Source organism: Dromaius novaehollandiae, chromosome W (genome assembly GCF_036370855.1).
Source record: "Dromaius novaehollandiae isolate bDroNov1 chromosome W, bDroNov1.hap1, whole genome shotgun sequence".
NCBI lineage: Eukaryota > Metazoa > Chordata > Aves > Casuariiformes > Dromaiidae > Dromaius > Dromaius novaehollandiae.
In genome coordinates, this window is record NC_088130.1 from 70,219,265 (window position 1) to 70,241,557 (window position 22,293).

The 22,293-nt window shown below is 45.0% G+C and overlaps 1 protein-coding gene across 17 annotated transcripts in view; it reads right to left on the reverse strand.

The window, feature by feature from the left end:
* Nucleotides 1–22,293, reverse strand: part of LOC112994500 (transcription factor 4) — a 208,706-nt gene that overhangs the window by 17,526 nt on the left and 168,887 nt on the right. For 14 of the 17 annotated variants that reach the window (XM_064500923.1, XM_064500916.1, XM_064500913.1 and 11 more), the window contains 5 exons: nt 20,864–20,996; nt 11,200–11,267; nt 9,806–9,884; nt 7,067–7,143; nt 4,815–5,018 (listed from right to left, as the gene is read on the reverse strand). In XM_064500923.1, coding sequence (XP_064356993.1) covers nt 4,815–5,018; nt 7,067–7,143; nt 9,806–9,884; nt 11,200–11,267; nt 20,864–20,996 — 561 coding nt within the window. The remainder of the gene's footprint in view (nt 1–4,814; nt 5,019–7,066; nt 7,144–9,805; nt 9,885–11,199; nt 11,268–20,863; nt 20,997–22,293) is intronic. The other 3 variants (XM_064500912.1, XM_064500909.1, XM_064500918.1) reach the window with 2 other exon arrangements.

Genomic DNA, 22,293 nt, shown 5'->3' on the forward strand with positions numbered 1-22,293 from the left:
ATTCCAGTAAGGTCATTTTGTCCTTTTTTTTTTTCTTTTTTTTTCAATTTATATTATACCTGTTAACTAAAAGCCACGGTCAAACAAAACAAACAACAGACGCAAAAGCCACAACTGTGATAAAAACTAAGACGAGGAAAAGATAATAAGGAAAAACAGCGAAAGCCAAATTTTGCCTTTTAAATAATGCCAAGTTGCTTGACTCTTTTTGTTTATGTATGAATGACATAACTGAATTACTTCATGAGCTGCTACTTTAATTCCTAGGGGTGGAAAATTCCATAAGTTAATTTAATGTGGATGTAAAAAAAATACACACGAACATGCTCTCTTCCTGTGGGCCCTCGTGTGAAGCATGCAGGCAAGCCGATGGCTTTCCGAGCACTACCTTAAAAATAATGCGCACCAGTTTGGGTTTCGTAATGATTTTAATCAATCCCTCCATGCACTGCCACAAAGGGAACACGTGTCTTCTAAGATTCCTGTGGAAAAGCTGGCATTTAAATGCTGTTTTCTACACTTAAAATGTTACGACGAAGTCCCCCCAGTCTACACAGCCTCCGAGACAACGGCAACTACCGAAAGCCGGGAAATTCACAGTTAAAGCTGAAAATGCCAGCTTAGCTCATGCCCTTGAGAGACGGAGCTGGGAAGGTGCAGCGACATGACCCCAACCCTGAAGCTCCTACCTGGACCCGCAACGCGTGAGCTCCTGCCTCAAAGGCCTTTCCAGACCCGGGACATCGCCAACGGCTTTGGGAACGAGAGCTGCACCATGCTCATCTCCGGGCCGTCCCTGGAGCCCCACAGCCAGCTCACCGGGATTGCTTCATGGGTGGACAGGGTGGCATCAGCAGACTGCAAGGGCCTGCTAAAAATCAGGAGACGCTGAAGTGCTCTCCTTACCGGGCCATTAATAAAAGAGCGGCGACGTACAAGAAGAAGCCCCTCGTAAGAGAGCTTGCCACGGAAAACGGTTCACCCAGCGAATAAAACCTCGCTCTTCGCTACGCAGCTGTAAATCTGGACTAATTCCACTAAACCCAGAGAACTCGCTCCGCGTTTTCGGCGGAGCAGCGGCATCGGACCAGCCCTGGCGTTATTTTTGCCTGGGGAAGAAAGCGAGCCGCAGATGCGCCGTGCAACCGCGGGGCTCTCGCGGGAGGCAGAGGCGCGGGGAGGCGGCGGGCTCGGGTTTCGCGGCGCTCGGCGGCCGGGCGCGTGTGCGCGAAGGTGTGCGGTGGGCACGGAGACTTCCCCCAGCACATTCTGTACACGTTTCCGGCCCATACCTCCCACTGCTACTTTATTTACTGCAGCTGGCCAAAGTTTTACAGCCTGTTTCATGTATTAAAATTCAAATGTGGAAAACATTACCAGTATCCTCCTTGATTTTTTTTTTTTTTTCAGATTTTTTCCCCCTTCAACTTCCTTTTCAGCGTGGAATGTATCAAATGGTCAAAGGCTAACTTAAGACTGACTCTACTCAAAAACTATTTCCTTTGTTCTTATGTTTTTACTTCAAAATTCATACCAGTTTTCCAAAAGAAATTATCAGGCCTGACTCTTTCACACAAGTTACGGTTTCAGACAGTGAGTAATGCTGGTTGGGAACTCGGCAGACTCTGTTTTTTCAGAGAAATGTGCCCGTCTTGTTCTCAGAAGCAGCGAGGCTCTCAAAGAAGCGTATCTTCTACTTGAATTCTCCTGTTCAATTAACTCCGTTTGACTCTCTCCTTATTTTACAGACTCCAGAGGAGAAGTAAACAGGAGCTCGTCTTCAAAGCACGAGCGATAAGACTCTATCGCGCTGCGTTTCCCCATCAAAACACGTGAACTCCTGCAAAAAGGACTGCTTAACTATTCCTAAAAATATGGACACATTTTTCAGATGCACGATACGATCACTTTAATTTTTCATTGTTGCTGGGTTTTTGTTTAAATCTAGCTTCACCTACATCTGGTATTTAAGCGAGGAGCACATATTTATGGAACAAACTGTCTCTGAAGTGATGCCCTGGGTGCATGTTGCATCAGTTTAACATATGCAAAGCGAACAAAGCTACAAAAATTAAACTCTTTTCTCTTGATTGAGAGCAGATATGCAGAAACAGTTGTAAGTCACAGATCTGGCTTTTAATAAAGCCAGATTTCTTCATTAAAAGCAGTATTGTTTAAACACTGGAGGAAAAAATAGCTTTGTACAAACTAAAATCTTAGATTATATGTATCCCAAGTGTATTTAACATATTACCTGAGGCCAAGCTAAATTACAATCTAGAATTTCCTTTTGTGAATTCTCAGCAACTGCCACAGAGAGCAAAACAATGTCTGGTTCATGCTAATTGTATTGGGGAAGGGGAGAGGAGACGGATTTAACGGAGCTGCTGAAAAAGCATCTTTCTACCTCTCAGAGCCCTCTTGCCAGGCCTTTTTCAGTTAACACTTCGCATGTTTTTGAATTTACAAATGACACAGGCTCGTTTGTGGCTTTCAATGACATTTCACCCATGACAGAGTCACTTTTATTAACATTTAATTTAATGAGGAGCAGAGCCTGTCACAAAGCTGCCCCAGTGAAAAAAACCCCCACCCTTATTCTAGCTTCTCAGGTACTTAATTTCAACAGCTAATATTATGTTTTAATAAGTTGTAGCCACAGAAACTATCCCGTTCTTACACGCTTTGCCAACTGCGGGCAAATGGTCAGCTTTGAATGAGGACAGGTCCGAGGAAGAGATCTGTTTGGTGAAGAATAGGGGGGGAAGGATGGTTGCCAGCACCGCAACCTCCCCTCGCAGGGCGAAAGCAGGAGCGGGTGGGACAGCCGGACCTCCGCAGGCAACGGCAGGCCTCGCTTGCTGAGCTCCTGGGCGGTGGGAACTTGCAAGCCGACCTTGCCAGAAGCTGGGGACGGCGGAGGCGGCGGGGCGCCGGGAGCCACGGGAAAGTCCTCCGGCGCCCGAGCGGGACGAGCGTCGCACGAGAGCCCGGGGACCGCCGCGCTGAATGCAAGTCGTGGCCTCAGCGATGCTAGCAGGCTAATTATTTTATAATCACCTAACCGGGCATCCCGGCAGCGCCCAGCACCGGGGCATCCCAGCGTGTGCAGCAGACCGGAGGAGGAGGCAATTACGAAATAATTGGCCACTAGCAGAAGCGTCTTCCTTCCCCCAGCAGTTGCCTCACGCTCTGGCTTCAAAGTTTTTCTTTCTTGTTTTTTATTCCTTCCCCTTGTGAGAAAAGGAGGAATCCTGTCTGAATTCTGTCAAGTAAAACGCTAAATGTTTGCATTTTCCATATGATGCCTAATCCTATTTGGAATGCTTCTGAACATTTGGCCTTGATTACATCTTGGAGCAATGAACTTCACAGGTCATTGTGCGTTGAATAAAAAGTATTTCTTTTTGTCAGGTTCACTGAATGTCCCCTTGTTCTTTAATTATAAGGAAGGATGAATAGGAGAGCTAGATTTACCTTTTCTATGCTATCTATTATTCTACATACCTCTATTATGTCTCCTCTTATTCATCTCCTTTCTAAACAAAATCACCACAATCTGTTCAATCTCTCTTCACAGGAAAACCTTTCCGTGCTTGCAATCATCTCTGGTGCTTGCCACTGAATTCCTTCTAATTTTACTAAACTTTTTGGAAATAGGAAAACCAAAACAGAATACAGCACTCCAGGTAAGGATAAATATGTGTGTATATATATATACACATATCCATACGTATATATGGAATACATTGGCATTCCACCAGTTCTGGTGTCCTTTCTCATGTTCTTTTTCAATTCAAAGGGCTTTTTTGTTTTGTTTTGGGTTTTTTTTTTAATGATTCTTGCACACTGAAGAGAAATTTCCATGCGGCTCTCTAGCAGAGGCACATGCTTTCTTCCCGAATTGTTTGCAGCCCAATATGTATATGGTTAATTGAAATTCTTTCTTCTAATCTGCACTGCCTTGCCCTTAGACTGTGGGATGAGAAGGGGATCAAGCCTAGTCCTCCTGCAACGCCACATGGCAGCGAACTGGCCACGGATCTGTCGTGTCCCTTTCTATTTCCACATATTTTCCTCCAGTCTTAATTAACCTAAATAGTCTGAACCATCTGAAAATACTGCCAGATAACTCATTGTTCCCTTTTTCCATTCCACATATGAGTAAGCCACGTTATTCCTAGAATTAAATTTTAAAGCATCAAAATTACTGCCCTTTAATCTTGTGGAAAACTGAACATTTAATCCCGCTCTGCACATACGTACCTTCACTTCCTATTCTACAACTGCAGCTTCTCGCTTCGTATAGGACAGCTGCTTTTGCATTAACTTCTTCTGAGGGACTCTAAGGTTTCTATACATTCAAATGCATTTCATTAGCCGCTTCTCCTTTACTTATTGTTTTACTAGCGTATTTAAAAGATTAATAGATTGGAGAGACACAATTTTCCTCTGCAAGAAATGAACTAACTGTCAAGTATTTCGTTTCCGAAGTGCACGACACTCGTTATGAAGACGTCACCAGTATATACATATATACAGCACGGCAAAAACAGGAATTCCAACGCCAAATTCAAATTGCAGACCTGGTCCCTCCTGTCCCAGCGACACGCTGATGCAACCTACGACTCAATCCCGCGGCAGTAGGAGCCCAGCAGCTCCGCAACGGCAGCCAACCCCAGTCCACGTTGCACATTGCATGAGGGTCATCAAAACCCAAGCAAGACTCAAGCCAAGCTCGCGCTCCCAACCACCTTCTCCTCCCAAATTTAAGCACGTGCTTAAAACAAGCAGGGGCCCGCTGCGGAGCTTACCATGAGCGAGTGCCGGTTGGCGGAGAGCAGCCCGGTGCCGTAGCCGGAGCCGAGACCTCCCATGGCTCCGTTGTGCGCCGGCCCTATCAACCCGTGCATGTCGCCGTGGCCGCCGGGCATGGCGGTGGAGGGCCCCACGGCGTGGTTCCGCAGCACGTGGATGGCGTCGTCCAGCCGCTCCAGGCGGTCCTCGATCCGGCTTTGCTGTTTGTCGGGGGGGAGGAAACGGGGAGGCGCGTCAGCGGGCGCGGGGGGCCGCTCCGCCTTGCGGGACGAAACGCGCGCCCGCGCCCGCGGTGCCACCGGTCCTGCTCTCGCGCCCGCTCCGCGGCAGGAGCGGGTCTCGCTTCCCTAGGGACGTGTTTCGAGATAGCGTTGGGGGGAACGGGACAGCGTGCTCAACGCAAGTGCGGCTTTGATTTTCATGGGCAAAACAGGTTCAATGATTCCTCATGAACATAATCATTACAGTACATACGTTGCCCTCTAGGTCTTTGAAAAGTTTTAGTGGTACTTAAAAAAATAAAAATAAAAAGATAAAAAAAAGGAGAAGAAGTAAAGAAATAAATATACCTCTAATTTTTAATCGGTCTCTGCCAGGGATTTTCCTCCCCCCGCCTAATCACACACGAAGAGAAAAAGAGAAGCTACCAGCCGGTGAGGTCCGTCTCCACACTGGTTTCTCTCGTCCCTCACATCGCTTCCCAAGCGTCACTGGTAAGAGCAGCGACCCAACAACAAGGGGTGGCAGCCCTCGCCGAGCCGCCCCCTCCGCCCCGCGCTTCTCGCCAAAGCCCGGATAGCCCCTCCGCCGCTCCTCCGGCCGGCCGGAAAGCCGATCCACACAGACAGCGCCGGTGAGGGCCTCGGAGAAACCCGATCGCTGCTTCGCTGAGCTACTTCCTTCCAATATCGTGTTTCTGCTAAGCCGAAAAAGCCCGGAGTCACGTTGTTGGCGAGGCCGGGGAGAAGAGAAGCAGCGGACCGGGAAGAAATCTCAATGCCTACCTAGGCCTTTCGCACAAGGAGCCCCAAGCACTTCGCACAAGAAGAGATGGGCATCTCCACTTCATGGATGCTGGAAATCACCAGCTGAAGGAGCCGCGGCCCCAGCCCACGGCGACCCCACCACCCCGCTGCTCCCCGAGGGGCGAAAGGGGATGGAAAAACAGGGCTGCTCCACGCGCCGGGAACGCTGGCTGCAAAAATAACTAGTCCTCCCTCGTGCATCTCTTCAGCAAATCTCCTAGCTGCTCTCCAAAAGCGACATAACAACGACAAAAAACCCCTCTCCACCAGGCAGGTAACCTAGAAAACACCACGGTCAATCCCGGCAGGAAATCCTCACTGGGGCAGAAAAACTGGTCCATACTCGGGCAAAATCCCAATGAGAGTCCATGGGATTTTGCACCGCTCGCTAGCAGGTGGGTCCAACGCTGCGCCCTCAGGAACGACCTGCTTGCTTTCTTGTTTAACATTACGAAACTTCTAGACTTGAGCATTCTCCATTTCACACCCAACCAAACGCCAGGTGTTTCACACCAACTACCGAAAACTCCTAGACTTGCAAGCGAGACAAACAACAAACTGCGAAGACTGAGACAGAGGATATTGGATTCGTTAAAATTCTGTCTGTTTGTCCCAGCAAGCTTAGACCTAATGCGCTTTTGGCCAGCGTCAACCCTTACCGCATCTTTCCATTAGAAAAGATAACAAATCGTATTAATATCCCTTTAATCCTCTCTGTCACGCTAGCATTCATTCCTCGCGCCGTCCCTGACAATGCGCCCGGCAAGTTTACCCCGCAGTGTTTTCACACATGCCAGAGACAACTCCAGCTCATCGCTGACATGTCTACTGCGCTCGCTCGCTAAGTAAACAGAGCTGACTGACAATGCACACGCTCCGTCCCGCTTGACAGCAACCAGGGCTTGTACTCGGGCTTCCTCTCCAATATATTCCATCTGTCTGTCTGCTCATCGCTCCCTCGTCCTCTGTCTGTCCTTCCCCCTTGGCCGCGCCGCAGCGCGGTGGCGGGACCCGGCAGCGGGTCCTGGCCGGCAGCAGCGCAACCCGTATCATGCACGCTAGAGCGCGGGGCACCCGCGATACCGACTCGGAGGTGGCAGAATCGAGTCCGAGGGCATAGCAGCCACTAGCAAAATGAAAACCTGTGTGAGAAGAATGGATGAGAAATGGAAAGAACAGCAAGTAAAATACTGAGGCAGAGGAGGTCACTAATCAAAACATACCAAAGAGTGTAAGGGACCTTCATAATTGGGAGATGATGACGCTTGACCTCCATTTCTAGACCAAACAGCTGTGCCTGCTAATAGTAAAATTGGAATTACCATTAGAACTATGCAAACAAAAATGGCTTTCAAACTTTTTGGACAGTTTTGTAGACATGTAAATGCCGTATTCCAGATAGACTATAGAGCAGACATATGGAGAACTTCCAAAATACACACGGATGAAAAAAAGGTATTTTGTAGCAAAGCACGTAGATGCAGGCCACAAAGTTCCCCCAGGCTGCTGCTCGGCATAGAGGATTTCATTGATTCAGCAGCTGTACCTGCGAGAGGCTCCAGCAGAAGGAAATGTCTCCCTGGCGAAGAGAAGGAGCACTTGCCAGCAGTGCTGGGAGAGGACCGCCGGGCTGCTACGCCAGGCCAGCACATACTAGCCCTTTATCCTAACTTTGCTTCTAGACGTGTTCAGTGCCACTGATCACGTCATTCAGTCACCAAATTTACAAAATCTTAAAAAAAGAAAGAAGTAAGAACACTACACACAACATTCAGTTATACCCTGATAAGGTTTGCACTCTCTTAGGGGCGGTTATTTGGTTTGGCCCGTTCAGAATTCAAAGGGTCTAACAGAAAAAAATCTGCTTTACATCCACTGCTCCAAATCTCTTTCTGCTGCGGGAATAAAAGGTCTCTTGGTCTTCTGCAATATTTTCTAATGAAAAAATTTGCCCTCGTGAAGGAGGCAAAGCAAACATGGGGAAAGATGTCTTTTCAAGTATTTTCCCAACAGCTTATATTTATAGCACAATGATGAGACAATTTCTAGTGTTCTTTCTTTTAAATAAATGATCTTCTGGATGATCTTATAAAACAAGGTTAAGAATTTGAGAGGGAAATATTAGGATTTTAATCTTAATGTCTGAATTGAGTGGCATTTGCTTGGACCGAGACAGGCCAGGGTGGAACTCGTAGCGGTCCTTTTAAGGCTCTCCATATGATTTTTTTTCTCATGAAAGTCAAAATTATGCTAACGCTAATTAAAACCTAAATCTTCTCTTTTCTGGTCCCTATGGATTTTTTATTTGAGATTTTGCGACAGCACTCAATGGAGCAATGAACAGCAATCTTTACTTTTGAAATAATTTTTAACTAGCCCTTGATGTCCTTGAGGGAAAAATGCCTTGCATGCTAAACACTTTTAGTTCTTCTTTAAATGGTTTTATATTCCTTATTTTTATTTACTTTAGCACTCGGCTCTTTCTATTTATCCAGTAAAACTTGCAGAAAGTAATGCAGCCCAACTGACTTAGCGCAGGATTTTTCCCTTCAGCTCCGATCCTTTTCTTGGAAACAATGGCCACGGCTCCCTACGAGAACTGCAGCTCATGGTGCCAGGCTAGGGCTTAAGCTCCGGGACCGATTTCAGACAAAATGTAAGGGCAGAATGTCATTTTCTGCAGGGTGGGAATCCCTCCCTCCATGGCACCCGCTCCGGGTCCCCTGCTAGGGACGACTTTGGAGGAGGTGGAGATGCTCGCTGAATTAATTTAAGCACAACCGTTACATGCTCCTTCACGGCAAGGTGACCGTGCGGGACGTAAGTGTGGTGGCCCTCCCTCCTGGACCTCTTCCCACAGAGGCTGGGCAATCTTCTAGCTCTCTTTTCTCCTTCCAGATCGTTTTCATATGTTGTCAGCTAGCACAAGCTTCACTCCCACCAATCCTTCCAAAAAGATCTCATCGCTCTGAGGCTATTATTAGGTTTATGCCTCTGAGGTTGCGATACCATTTTCAAAGCTCAGGAGCTCTCTCCACCCCGGTCGTACTCCTCGCCTCGCTCAGAAACGAGGGGGGATGCTGCCTCTCCCACGAACTAACGGCACTGCCCTACAGGAACACAACCTCGGCTGCCTGTCGAGATTCCCAAGCGAGTTTAACGTGATCCAGGGGCTCTTGGGCAAAGAAGAGGAGATCACAGGATGCTGGGTTACCTTACGAAGTAGACCTAGCCTTAAAGAGGGGAGAGAAAGTGGACAGGCCGTATCCAAGAAGTTAACGCATGTTGCGTGGGTCGGTTATGCAGGGAGGAGAAGCTTAACGCCCTAGCTGGAAAATCTCAATATATTCAGGTAAACCTTCAAAATACTCGATGCTTACGAGAACTACCCCGGGCCCCTGGATCTTTTCAGTTTAGGCTTTTACTGGTCGACTGGGTTTAGTTAAAATATGCAATTATTATAGACTAAGCAATCAATTAATTAGATTCATGGGGTCTCGGTTCGTCCAGAGGCAAGTTTTTGGGATGCAATTCTAGCAGGCCTTTGCCTGCGCCCCTGCGAGAGAACGGGGGAAGCCTCCGAGGACATGCTCTTGCCGCAGCAGCCTCGCGGCACGGCTGCCGCACGCCCGGCCGCACCGAGCGGCAATCACCTGCCGCGAGATCCCGAGGGCGCTGCGGGAAGCCGCAGCCAGGACGCATAAAAACACGGTAAATGCATCCACCTGAGGGGCGTAGCAACCTTCTCTCTGCATCGGCCAAAATACAGCTTTTAGAAAATATCCCTGCTCATCTCTGCGGGAACAATCAGCCACCTGCATGTGTTTTACAGCAATAAGGAAATAGCCTGATGCTACTGGCTGGATGTTCATCTCACACCCAGTACCGTAGGAGTTCATTTAAGCATCTCCTACCAAAAATACGTTGAAATGTTCAGTAAAATAGAATTGTAACAACAATACCTGAGAGAGAAGGGGGAGAACCAACAGGAGTTGAAGGATTTGATGAAAAGCTGTTGTTGGTGTGATCTGGAGAATAGATCTTTAAAAGATGATAAAGAATTAATCTAAAGCCATCACAAACTGATGCAGAAAGAAATATGGAATTCTTATGCATTCAGTTCATTTAAATGAAAGCAGGACAGGTTAAAAAGCCTCTTATTTAAATATTAATATTTTTATAAAGACAACACGGTATTAGATGTAGGAAGCTAGACAACAGAACCCTTTATAACCGAGACATCTCGATGGAGACAGACACCAGCCAATTAAGCGATGGTTTCGGGTTGGCACACGGATATGCTACTGTACGTAGACACATTTTCATTTCATAGACCGCTTTACGGATGAGCGTCATTGAACAAAGCCTGAGAGCGCTTCTCAAAATTGTTGGGTTTTTTTTGTTACGCTGAGATCCCTTAACGGCCAAAATAAAGCAACGGGAACGGAGACGGTCACCCTGGCACAGCGGGTGGTTGGTGGCAGCGCGCACCAAGGATCTGCCGGCTCCCGGGGCGAGCGAGCCCGGCTGTGCCGCGTAGGCGGGCGACCGGTGACCCACCGCGAGCCCGCGCCTCCGCCCGCCGGCCGTGCCGACCGTCAGGGCACCACTCGAAAGTGGATTCTGTACTGTATCAGGTATTTCAGGCAAACTATTCGTCTTACTTTTTGTCTTTTTTAATGAAGCATCGGAAGAATATGCAAAAAAATTGACTCTCATGAGAACTCAATGGAACCCACTCTGCCCAGAAAATAACTATAGTGGTCCTTATTAAAAGCCAGTCCGTGCCAGCGATTACCGCCGGGAGAGCCGGAATACCCGGTATTCCCCTCTGCTGGGAGCGGGAATACTGCTGCACCCCGGCTACCCGCGCACGGTAAGCGATGGTAACCACTGATTTTTTAACAGCAACCACAGTAACTGAATAGGTGGAAACTACCATGAAAAATATAACATCTGGAGGCAAAGGAAATTCAAAACGAATCCCGTTTGCAGATCGCTCAGTAGTACAAAAATAATCCTGCTCTTGGTTTTTTTTTCAAACCTCCCTCATCTTAGTGGATGAAGTGTGCGAGAGACCTAAGACATACTCATTGTCATTCAGTGAACGTGAACAGCCTAAGATTTCCATTCTTTCCCTTTCTATTCTGTCGCAAAATTAAGTCTAAAACTTTCTAAGCACCATTTTGCACCGATTGTTAAATATTTCAATTGGCAGTAACTCAAAACGGATGACCTCTGAGATCAGATCTCTCCTGTTTGCTGTTCATCTTCTTAAATTCCAGACGTCCAATTCTGATTAAAGTTCACACTTTGAAAATGGTAAACGTGTATTCCAAAGTAAATATTTCCTTACAGAGGCAAGTGCTTTCCCCAGCGCATCACCAGTCTGCGAGCTGCCTGCTGCCCCACTTCCTCTGTTTGCTGAAAAACAAAAGACTGAATGTAATAACAGACAGAAAGACATCATAGATTTCTATTCCTGGTCCACTTACTCATAATTTAATTGCATTTTAATGCTAATTACATCAAATTAATCGTTAATTACCATTAATTTGTTTGCCAAGGTAGATACCAAACATATTCGTGTTCCATTTTTGCAGATAAAATATAAACTCGACATCCTGCTTTTTAAAAATATATTGCATATTTGGTAGTACTTGGCCATATGGCTTTATTTTTTCTAAATGAAAGGTTGCTAATAGTAGAAGATGCTCAAAGGTATGAAAAATATGCAAGTTCATAACTAGACAAGCCTGCTGTAATCCGAAGCCTGGTGTGCAGAAATGGTTGCCTTCCCTCATGCCTGACCCATGCTCAGATTCGGTGCCAATCAAAGGTTGCTGTGTTTGTATTTTAAGATTTTCTAACTTAACTCTTTAACAAGAGCTTTCTCCTTCAAAAACTCGAAGGCACTTTTGTCACAAGGGCAACATTTCACATTTAATATGTCAAAAACTACCGGAGAGGAACATTACAAAGGTGGCAGAGATGAACCCTCCAGCGTTAGGAATGACAGAATTTGCTCTGCCTGTGCAGCTTGATTCCCCCTTCTTCTGTGTCTGTGTTACGAGCTAGTTATTAATTACATGATCGCTTACTGTTTTTCCGTACAACCCTAGCCTGCCTCACTGCAAAGCAAAGACAAAGGGCAATTAATAAGCAGCTACTGAGTATTTTCTTTTCTTCTCATTCACTCTGTGACCCTAGTCCCTTTTGTACTTTTTGAAACACATTTTATAGACATTAGGAATTTCCACATAGACTTTCCAAAGTGTTCCTTTTGACTGTATTTAAACATTTGATGAATATTTAATGATTTTTCACCATCTCAGGTGATGGGATTGCACCTTTGATATGAAAAATTGAAGGGAAGAAAAATTAAGAGTGAAACATTTCACCAGCTTCTCACCCTCAGATGATAGGATTGCAACTTCTCCCTTCATATGAGAAATTGAAGGAAAGAAAAATCAGGGCGAAACATTCCACCAATTCAATTTTTCCAGAATACTCAGCAACTATATATCCATTTATAAACTAAAAGCATAGCTCTGACCGACTGCTGTGAGTGATTAACACTTCTGCTTTGGTCCCAAAGGACCATAAGTCAGGTAACTAGAAAATGAGAAACAAACAGTAACCACCCAGGAAAGGTCTGGATTAATATCTAGTGTCATATAGGAATGCTACAGCTGAAGCAGGAACAGGAACTTGGACCTAGGGTGGTTTCACCTGATTTAATCACCGTTTCTCTCTCTCAAGCCCCTGCTCCGCTCCCTACGTGCTCTCCACGCTCTGCAGCACGGGCAAGAGGTCCTACGTGCTCCTGTCACCGCCAGAGCAAACCCACCCTCTGCTCCGAATGAGGAAAGGGCCTCGGGAAAGGGAATACGTGGCCAAGTTGTTAGAAGTTGCACCGCGAAGCACACACACAGGAAGAAATATGTGCCTACATGCGAGACAGGTGGGAAATAACTCATGCTACCTCCTAAATTTCCTATTTCGTAACTTTTGAATGACCTCCATCCTGCCTAAACCCTAAATTTCTAGCAGCAGCTTCAGCAGAGACAAGTCTGGAGAACTTACAGAATGACACGGAACAGGGTTTTCCTCTACTCCTTATTTACAACATGCGTGGTATAACATTTAAGAAAAGGAAAAACTTTACATTTAACTTGACTACACAAAATTCTGGCCTTTCAGTATTTCTCCTATACTAGGACCCTTTATAAAGTCCTTTTCAAATTACTTTAATCCCAAACTTTTGGACAAAATTCGTACAGTGTGGTTTACTCACATCCTTGCTTGCTCCTTTTTTTCCTGTCTTTCAGTTATACTTTTACTATTACAATTGTGTATTTGGAAATAAGCTTATATGCCAAGGATAATGTTTATTTGTTAGCTTAGTTTGAAATTAGGTCTTCAAGATATATGAAGTTTAGGATTTGCTACACTGAGCCACTGTGGAAAATACAAAGTTATTACCCCCCTCCCCAATAGTAACCAAGAAATGCAAAGGCAAAGAAATAAAATATGCAGTGTCAGTGAGAGATGCAACTTATCAGACTAATTTAATGCTGCAAATTCTAAGCTAAAGGTTTGTGACTTGAATAATACGAGGCAGACGTCCAGAAATTGAGTTACTTAGTTCTAAAGTGAATGGTGAATCTAAATGTAAAGCATGGGTTTTGTTTTTTTTTTTTTCTTTTCGTTTTTCTAAGTGACTAACTACATTACTCTAAAATTAAGACCTACATTAGTCTGTCTGCAGACCGGGAGATGAGCTATCCAGGTCCTGTGGGAGAGGAAAACGCAGGCGCTGCAGAGCCACGCCGCATGTGCGGCTCTAAGCCTCTGACAGCGCTTAGCTGGGCCACGTCTTAGATTAGCGACTGCTAAGAACAAAGGAATTCTTCAGATATACTGAATATTAAACTTTTCATGAAAGACTTTGAAGACAAGTTAATACAGTAGGCCTGGAAAGCATACGAAGAGGAGGCACACGGACGGGCCGAAGCACGCGGAGTTTCCACTCGAGGAGGTGCTTCACTGCGAAAGGGATGAGGAGGGATACAGCGGAGGTTTGCAGCAGCGTGAGCAACATGGGGAAGTCAAGCTGTGCACGATTATTCATGCTTCTCACCATATTAAAAAGAAAAAAAAAAAAGCATTTTTTCACTCAGCGTCCAGTCAAACGGGGAAACTTGCTGCTTTAAGGTACGTGGAGACTGAACACACACAGATCAAAAAAAGAACTGGAGAAACTCATGGGGAAAAGTCCATCAGCGGCAATTCAACATCAGCACCCAGATGCAGCTTCAGCTCAGGACAGCTCTGAACTGCGACAGTCCGAGACGGGAGGAAACGCCGGGGACGGCCGGCCGCGCACATGCTTTCCTCCTAGCTGCTTTGCAAACTGCCCGCTGCCGGCAGAGCGCTGGTCCCCGGAGCCACCAACATGTTTATTGCTATGTCCCAAGAGGCAGCAGAGAAAATGGACAAACAAAGGTAACTAAGGCACTTTCCACTTGGAAGACCAACTCCAACACCGCCTGACGTAGATCTTGAGACAGACTCCTAAAAGTGTTCATGTCTGAAGAACAACCAGGATACTTAAACATAGCTAACTTCTATGTATGTTTTCATTTCTTGCACCACTGATTGTTTCATATGTAAATTGTAATGCAAGGGGCATGACTGAAAACTGTAGGTGCCTAGGAAAACCCCCAAATTGTAGGAGGAACAGAAAAACACAGGCTTAAGAAGAGACACAGCAAGGACCGTCTACTGCAGGAGCCCAAAGATTTTGGAAGCAACAGGACAAAACTAATTTGTTATCCTGAGACTACCTAAATAGGGAATGGACCTCAAATAGAGGAAAAGATACTCCATCATATCACTACAGAAAAAGGTATCGTAGCATGCTGTTTTACATAGAGAATGACTATGCAATATTATCAAGTGTTTCTATTTATATCTAACAGTTGCTGGTCCATCATTTCACTACTGACTTCAGTGAAACACTATTTAAATACAACTAGTGATATACTGCAGGTCGAACAGAGATAGGCTTAGTTCTGTAAAGCATCACTGGCATCCAGAATACCACCCAGAATGGAAGAAAATTGATACGAAAAATAAGAAAGTATATTGGGACCACGCTGTGAACAGAGTCCTGAAGACAAATGTAGCTTCTCAAAGTGTGTCCGTGCCGCACGTGAAGGAGGACTGCAGAACAGACCAGCTGGCATCAGATCTGTCATCCCGCCCCAGAGAGGGATACGATGAAATCTGCGGACACTGCTCCAAACAGCAGCCCTATAAATCTTGTAGGCAGAGGCAGTGGCAAGGTAAGCTGTGGTGCTGCGCGAAACACCGGCTGAATGAGCTGTGAAACAGCTTGGAGGTCAGCACGGTGAGCCCTCGGACAGCCCAAGACCTCTTCATCTCACTTCTGGATAAAGATGATCCTCAGATTTTTTCCACAAAAATTTCAAATGCAGCATAGATACTAATCTTGAATAAATAAAAGGCTTTTTTTCCCAACCAAAATATGCTCTTCCACTTCATTTTAGGCTTTTGGAAGAAAACCAGAAGACATGCTGGTTGAGTAAGATGGATGACCTTAGGCAAATACTTAGCACAACTTAAATGTAGGAACAAAAAATATTTTAAAAGAGAAACTTTTAGAAGCTAATAAAAATGTTTTTCAGGCCCATCAGAGCTGGGGACCAAGATACAGAGCTGGAAGGACCTGCAGATGAGCAAGATGCAACATGAAAATTCAAGGAGAAAAGGTCACAAAAGAAATGCTAAGCAGACCATTTTCATCAGCCTTGTCTGTGGGACAAGTGGTATTTTACAAAGGATTAGTCAGAAAAATTGGCTCCAGCTGAAGTGTCAATGTAAAGGCTTTAAAATGTACAAATAAAAAGAAAAATGAATTAAAAGAGCCAAATGACACTTCTAAAAGTTCTCAAGAAAACCAAATACGAAATTACCTAACTTCTAATTGCACTGTGAAACCTATTGCTTCGTCCAAGCTAGTACTGAAGTAAAGCAGGTAGAAAATATGACGCCAATACTGAAAACAAGTTCTATGAGTTCAAAGAGTCACCAAATTTGCTTTTTGGATGGAAGTCATGCCTTGCAAATCTGAAGTCTTTCAAAAGGATGATGAGCACATTGATACAAGTGATCCAGTAAATATAATGTACTCCCAGGAAGCTTTCAGCAAAATCCCTCACAAAGGCTCTCAAATACACTAAATTGTCTTCAGATAACAGGGAAGGGAAGATATTTCTACAGATTAAAAAATGATTCAGAGAGAGAAAAGGGTAGGAACTAACAGTTAGCTTTTAACGGAGGAATATTGCCAGCAAAACCCCAGTGCACAGATCTATACTGCTCAGCATACTCAGGTGTGGCCTGAAAAAAGTGACATATACTGAGGCTGTGATATCTGCTGAGGATAAAAATATATTCAGGATAATAAAATAAAGTTACCCGTGAAGAGCAGCTCTTATAACACTAACTTGCTGGGCAGGAGACGTCACGAACAGAGCAGTGCTGACAAATACAGGGTAACAAACACGGAGAAAACAAAGCCTTACACTATAAATACACATGGGTGGGCTCTCCATCACCTAACGAGCACTCCAGAAGGAAATCCAGGGGTTACAGTGAATAATTCACTGAAAACATCAGCTTACTGTTAAGCAGCAGAATTCCCCACACACACTCCAGAAAACTGAACGACTAGGCATTAGCGTAAAAAGAACAGAGGCAAAACAAAACATTACGGCACCATGTGAACTCATGGCACATCTATATTTTGAATACAGAGCAAAGATCTGGTAAGTTCATCAAAAAAAGAGCATCACGGTCTACAGAATAGAAAATGTGAAAAGGTGACAGAAAAACCAGAGCCTTGGGGTGGGCTCCATCAGAGGAAGAGCCAAGTACTCAAGGGTTCCCCAGCTTGGGAAGGTGACAACCCCAGCAGGATATGATACAGGCTCCAAAATCATGATTAACGTGGGGGAGAGGCTACTTGCCGCTCATGACAGCACGAGACCGAGCGAGGCCCACGCAAGATCCTGAGCAAGCAGACTCAACCAGAGGCGGAAGGAGGTTCCTTGGCGCACGTGCAGAATTTGGCAGCAGGGCTGGAGTCCATAAAGCCAAGCGGCACGTTGGGTTGGGGCCCTGGCTGCTCGTGCTGGTTCCAGCACAAGAACGGGGCACACCAAGCAAGCTGCGCTTGGCGCACAGGGTCATCAACTTGCGGGACGCCTCTCCAAGCGACGCCCTGGATGCTGCAAGTTTACACACGTTCAAGGAGAGACTGGACCAGCTCATGGAGAAGAATGAGTTCAAGGTTCTCAATACTCAGAACAGCACCCAGCTCCTGAGTGGGAAATGGCTGGGAAAATACCGTCTATGCTTGCCCTGGTTTTATATTCCCTCCAAGGAAATCCTTACAGGCTGCCGGAGACAGGACCATGGGGCAGATGAGCTTTTCGTCTCAACAAGGACAGATGTTTTTAAGTTCTTCTGCAAAACATTCTGAACAACTTAGCGCAAGGAACACTATGAAACCTGCTCAAATTTGAAAGGGGACAGTTTATCCAAAACATTTCCAGACTGGGCTTAATTGACTGAAGTAGTCAAATCCAGACTTCAAGAAAGGTTTCAATTAATTAATTAATGATGGACAAAGGTTTGAGGCAAGAACTAGGGAACACTCGCTGAAACTTACAGGACAACGAATTAAAACAGATAAATAAAGTACCTCTTCACACACCAGGTAGCGAGCTTGCAGCCACAGGAATTTGGAAGCAGACAATAACAGCAGGTCCAGAAAGGGATTAGACAAACTCATGGAAAGCAGGTCCACAGACACTTGAAGCAGCAGGCAGGAATGCACCTCTAACCTCACTCCTACAAAAACCCTGGATGCTGGGGCAGTCCGAGGGGAGCACACGACCGAAACGGCCAGGATCACGTTCTGACACCGTCAAAAGCAGAATGCCAAGCTGGACGGACCACTGATCTGATGCAGTAGGGCGTTTCTTACACACTCATGGTAGCTCTTGATTTCCTCAAGTTGGTCTGAATACAGATATTACCCATATACTACAACCACACACACATAAGCATGTAAGCCTAAATGATTTCCACGCTTTCAGAAGGCAGGTCTCCACTGGCACAATGCGTCAGCAGATTTTGGTGGGACACAACAGAGAGAGAGAGCTTGGAAACAGGATTCCTCCGTTGTAAAATGGGACTTGAAAATGCCTCACAGGAGCTGTTACTTTTACTTCTGAGCTATTTTCCCACTCGCAAAACTATTAATGCGCTGAAGACATCATGAAAGACTGTAACCTTGTGATGGATCGACTCTAACTATTCTGAAGAGCATGTTTACTGTCATACTTAGTCTCCTAGAACTTCCTCAGCATGTCCCTGTGAAGAACAATTCTGCATCGGAAGGAAAACAGACAATGATACAGTATGTCCTTTTCACATCATGCTGGTGGGATTCTGATTGTAAATCTTAGATTATTCAATAAACTTCCAGGAATCTGTGTCTCAACCAGTATAATTATATCTAGCAAAGTATCTGCTGTAACTGATAGGTTGGAGCCATCCATTAGAGAATTCCAGACAGACTTTTTATAGTTTAAATTCTAGTACAAACTCATGCTGTTCTGATGGAATAGTGCTTTCTAGAACAGCAGACTGGAAATTATGTTCCTATGTAAAGAATAGCGGAAAAACTTGCACCATCTTGGTATTCATAGTTGATGATCTTCCCAAATTATGAGGCACTGGCACTGCTGGATAGAAGTCATATTCTTCTTATGCTATGTGACAGTTCACCACCCTAGTGTAACTGGAAGCTCAGCATTCTTGTAAAATGCACAGTGCAGTATTATGTGACTGCTGTAGTAATAAAATTACTGTAAAACTAGCGCCTCAAGGGGAAATGCACATAATGTTTCTCCTGGAAAAGCTGCATGTCACAACGCATCATGTCATACAAACAACGTGTCATTAGAAGTGAAAGCAGCAAGCAGGATTAAAACATGCATCACATAGGCACGACGCAGTATCTGTAGCATCCGCTGCGTGAGTCGACCTCAGTGACCGGCTGCTTAAACATTACATTGCTTCAGACCTCTGAAATCACAAAGCCAACGCTTAGAGTAAGAGCAACCACTGCTCCTCGTCAGTGCTGTCCTATAATCCACCGAAGGAACTCTCTCCCTGCCGCTTTTCAAACCTGCGCTGCCGTCTAACGCGTGCGACCCAGCTACCCAAGTCCTGCTCACCGAGCTTTGCGCTCTCCTGCTGCTGCGGTTTCTCTCCTAGAGCTGGCGAGACATTTCGCGGACGTCGGAGGGTAGGTCTCGGGACACGCTTTGCCAGGCAGTCCCCCCGCTCCGCGGGGCCTGGGTATGCTGGTGCGCTTCCCGGAGCGACAGCTCCGGCCAGCTAGCCTGGGACCTCGCCAGAGCCTGCATCTGCTCCCTCCTGGTCCACGCTTACGCTCCTTTCTCTGGAAATCAGGGCACATGAGGAGAAGACAGTGTGTGCCCAGACTTCAAGGGAGGTTCATCGACTCAGGAGGAGATCAGGACTTGCATCTAGGTCCAAGAAATACTTTTTTGCAGGCTTCAGTTTAGATATAGGCTAATGGTGCTTCTTGTTGAATATTTACAGCTGTGCAAAACATCTGCGAATTTGTATTGTAGCTCTTCTGATTTTTATTCACATATTGGAATTTTCAGCAGATGGATCCAGAAGAAAATCTAGACAATTTTCTTACATGGGAAATTTAGACATTTTTATGGGTTGCTCATTCAGGCATAGGGTCAGGACACTGGATTTAGACTCCTACCTGTTTACAGCCCTCTGCAAAACTTTGCATCCCTAAATGTTATCTGTAAGGCTTCTACATAACTGTCGCAAAAAAATGGATGAATTAAATTTGACTCTATTAGGCTCCTTCTGAGAGAGAGAGAGTGATTTTTGTATGTCACGCACACAGGAAAAGTAATACATTGAAAAGGAAGAATTCTCAATGGAATGGCAAGATTGAGCACAGAAATGCTATACTGTAATGGGATACGTTTTTCTCAGACAGTGATAAATTAAGAAGAGACTGTATTTAGTTTCTTCTTTGTTCAGAGACCTTGAAAAATATGATGCCCATGTGTTAATGTTTGAACCCACCCTCCATTCTTACCGCATTAGTCCTGCTCACAGTCATTCAATACAGAATCATGTGTGTAATCTGAAACATGTGTCAAATGATGTGTTCCCTATTTACCAATTATTTAATTAGCTTTATTTGTTCTTTGAGATACAGGCAAAGCAATATTTCTTTATTTCCTGCATTTAAGTATGCACCGGTATTTGCCAAATATTTAAAAAAGTATACAGATGTATGCTATTAATTTAGAGAGCGTGTTAGAACAATATCAGTAATGTTAAAAAAAGAAGGCTCTCATCTTGCTACAGAGACATGCTGCCATCACCAGTTTCCCCCACACAATGTGGAAACCAAGCTAAAAACTGAAGGGAATGGGTGATACAGAAGTGAAGTATTACTTCACAAGGCACTGTAGGTGATTAAATCGCTAAAGACAATAAAAGAGACAATAAAGACTTCAAAACCAGCAGGATCAGGCACTTGGTCTAATATGTTCCATAAAAACTTTGAAACAAAGCACTTTACTGAGTTGAATATTACCTTTTTATATTACTTCTCAAAGAGAAGAAGCATTAAGTGCATAAGCAAGGGAGGCAAAGGTCAATTATAATGTGTTTATCTACATGAACCTTTTCGCATCTTTCTAGATCTACTGAACCAAGAAGCTAGCCTTTCTCTATCCTTCACTACACTAGGAAACAACACTCCATCTTGATCCCAACCATTTGGTGTTAGCACTGAAACGGTTGAGCTGGGAAGAGGGTAACGAGAGCAAGGGGGACCGGCGGGGAGCACTCACCCATTATACTGTCCGTGCCGTTGGCCGGGGGTGTGCAAGAGGACGCGCTGTAATGGTTCGTGCCACTGCGGTGGAAGGTGGACATCGGAGGAAGACTGGAGTTGATGTCTGCTGAGGAGTGCGATGGGTAGCTCTGTGGCAAGAGGAATGAGAAAAGAAGGGAAACATTTTAAATACCATGAACATGGAAGACTGCAGGGGACTCGTATTGCCCCAGTCTCCAGTACTACAGTAATTCACCCAACAGAGAAAAGCAGAACGCTGTCATCAGACAGAGCGATGAGCACAGTTCTCTACTCAACTTTGACAGCTTCTAGAGGTGACACAATATACCTGTGTGTATTCAACACATATAACATGTACTGAACATGTCTAAACATCCACAGTGGAAAGTTCCTAACTGATGGTGGTACTGAAGAAATAACGAGAAGAAATTAAGAAAAAAAGTTTTGCAATGTATCGAGTAAACGTTTGTGGCAGGGACAGCTATTGGTTGGAGGAAGAGTCTTCCAAGGGAAGTGGTGGGAACCCATACTGCTTTGGACATTTAAAACGAGACCTGACAAGGCACTACAGAGCGTGCTGCAGGGGGACACTGGCACAAACGGGCACACCAGATCATCTATTGCATTAATTTTTTTCTCCTGTTGAGGTGTCTCTGTGCAACAGACAATCAAAAAAGGTGATAAATCAAGTTGTCTAAGCAAGTGCGAGACAAACGTCTGGATAACACATAGAAGACATTGCTAGCTCTATGGCTGGATCGACACAGACCTTCATCACTGTGACACAACGTCGCTGTTGTTAAATTTTTGCTGAATAAACCTGGCTTCCATTAGTGCAGTTTGTCACTGTTAAATAGTCTTTTTAAATCAGTGTAAGACACTGTGTGCAGACAAGTGCTAGAACATGCCCAGCTTTTATTTCCATCGCAGCACTGTTCCCAAGAGGAAGAAGAGGTCATGCAGAAGACCTCTAGGGTTTTGGAGACTCTCATACAACAGCTCCTTGGAAATAAAGGTAGCTGGATACCAAAAACTGAACAGCATCTACCCCAGGATCAAGGCATTATAATGTTAGTGCAACATCATCTTTGTACCCTCTGTCTCCTTATGTGGTTCAAAGTAAGCTGGCTAAAAAGCATCTTTCCCTTCATTTGTATTATTTAATTACTTTTGCAGGATTTTTTTTTAGTTAAGTACCAAATTACAGGGTATTTGAAAGCTCTATCAAAAAATGTAAACATAAGCCAAACCCTACTTTTCTTACCCATGGAAAAACTGCCATCAATTCTGACTAAGGTCTGAATAAAGATTTCGGGCTTTGACTCATTTATAAACCACTCCAGGACTTCAACCCCAAATCCAATCAGCTGAAATTGCACAGATGAACAGAATTTGTTGTATGATCGAGAAGTGAGTGAACAATGA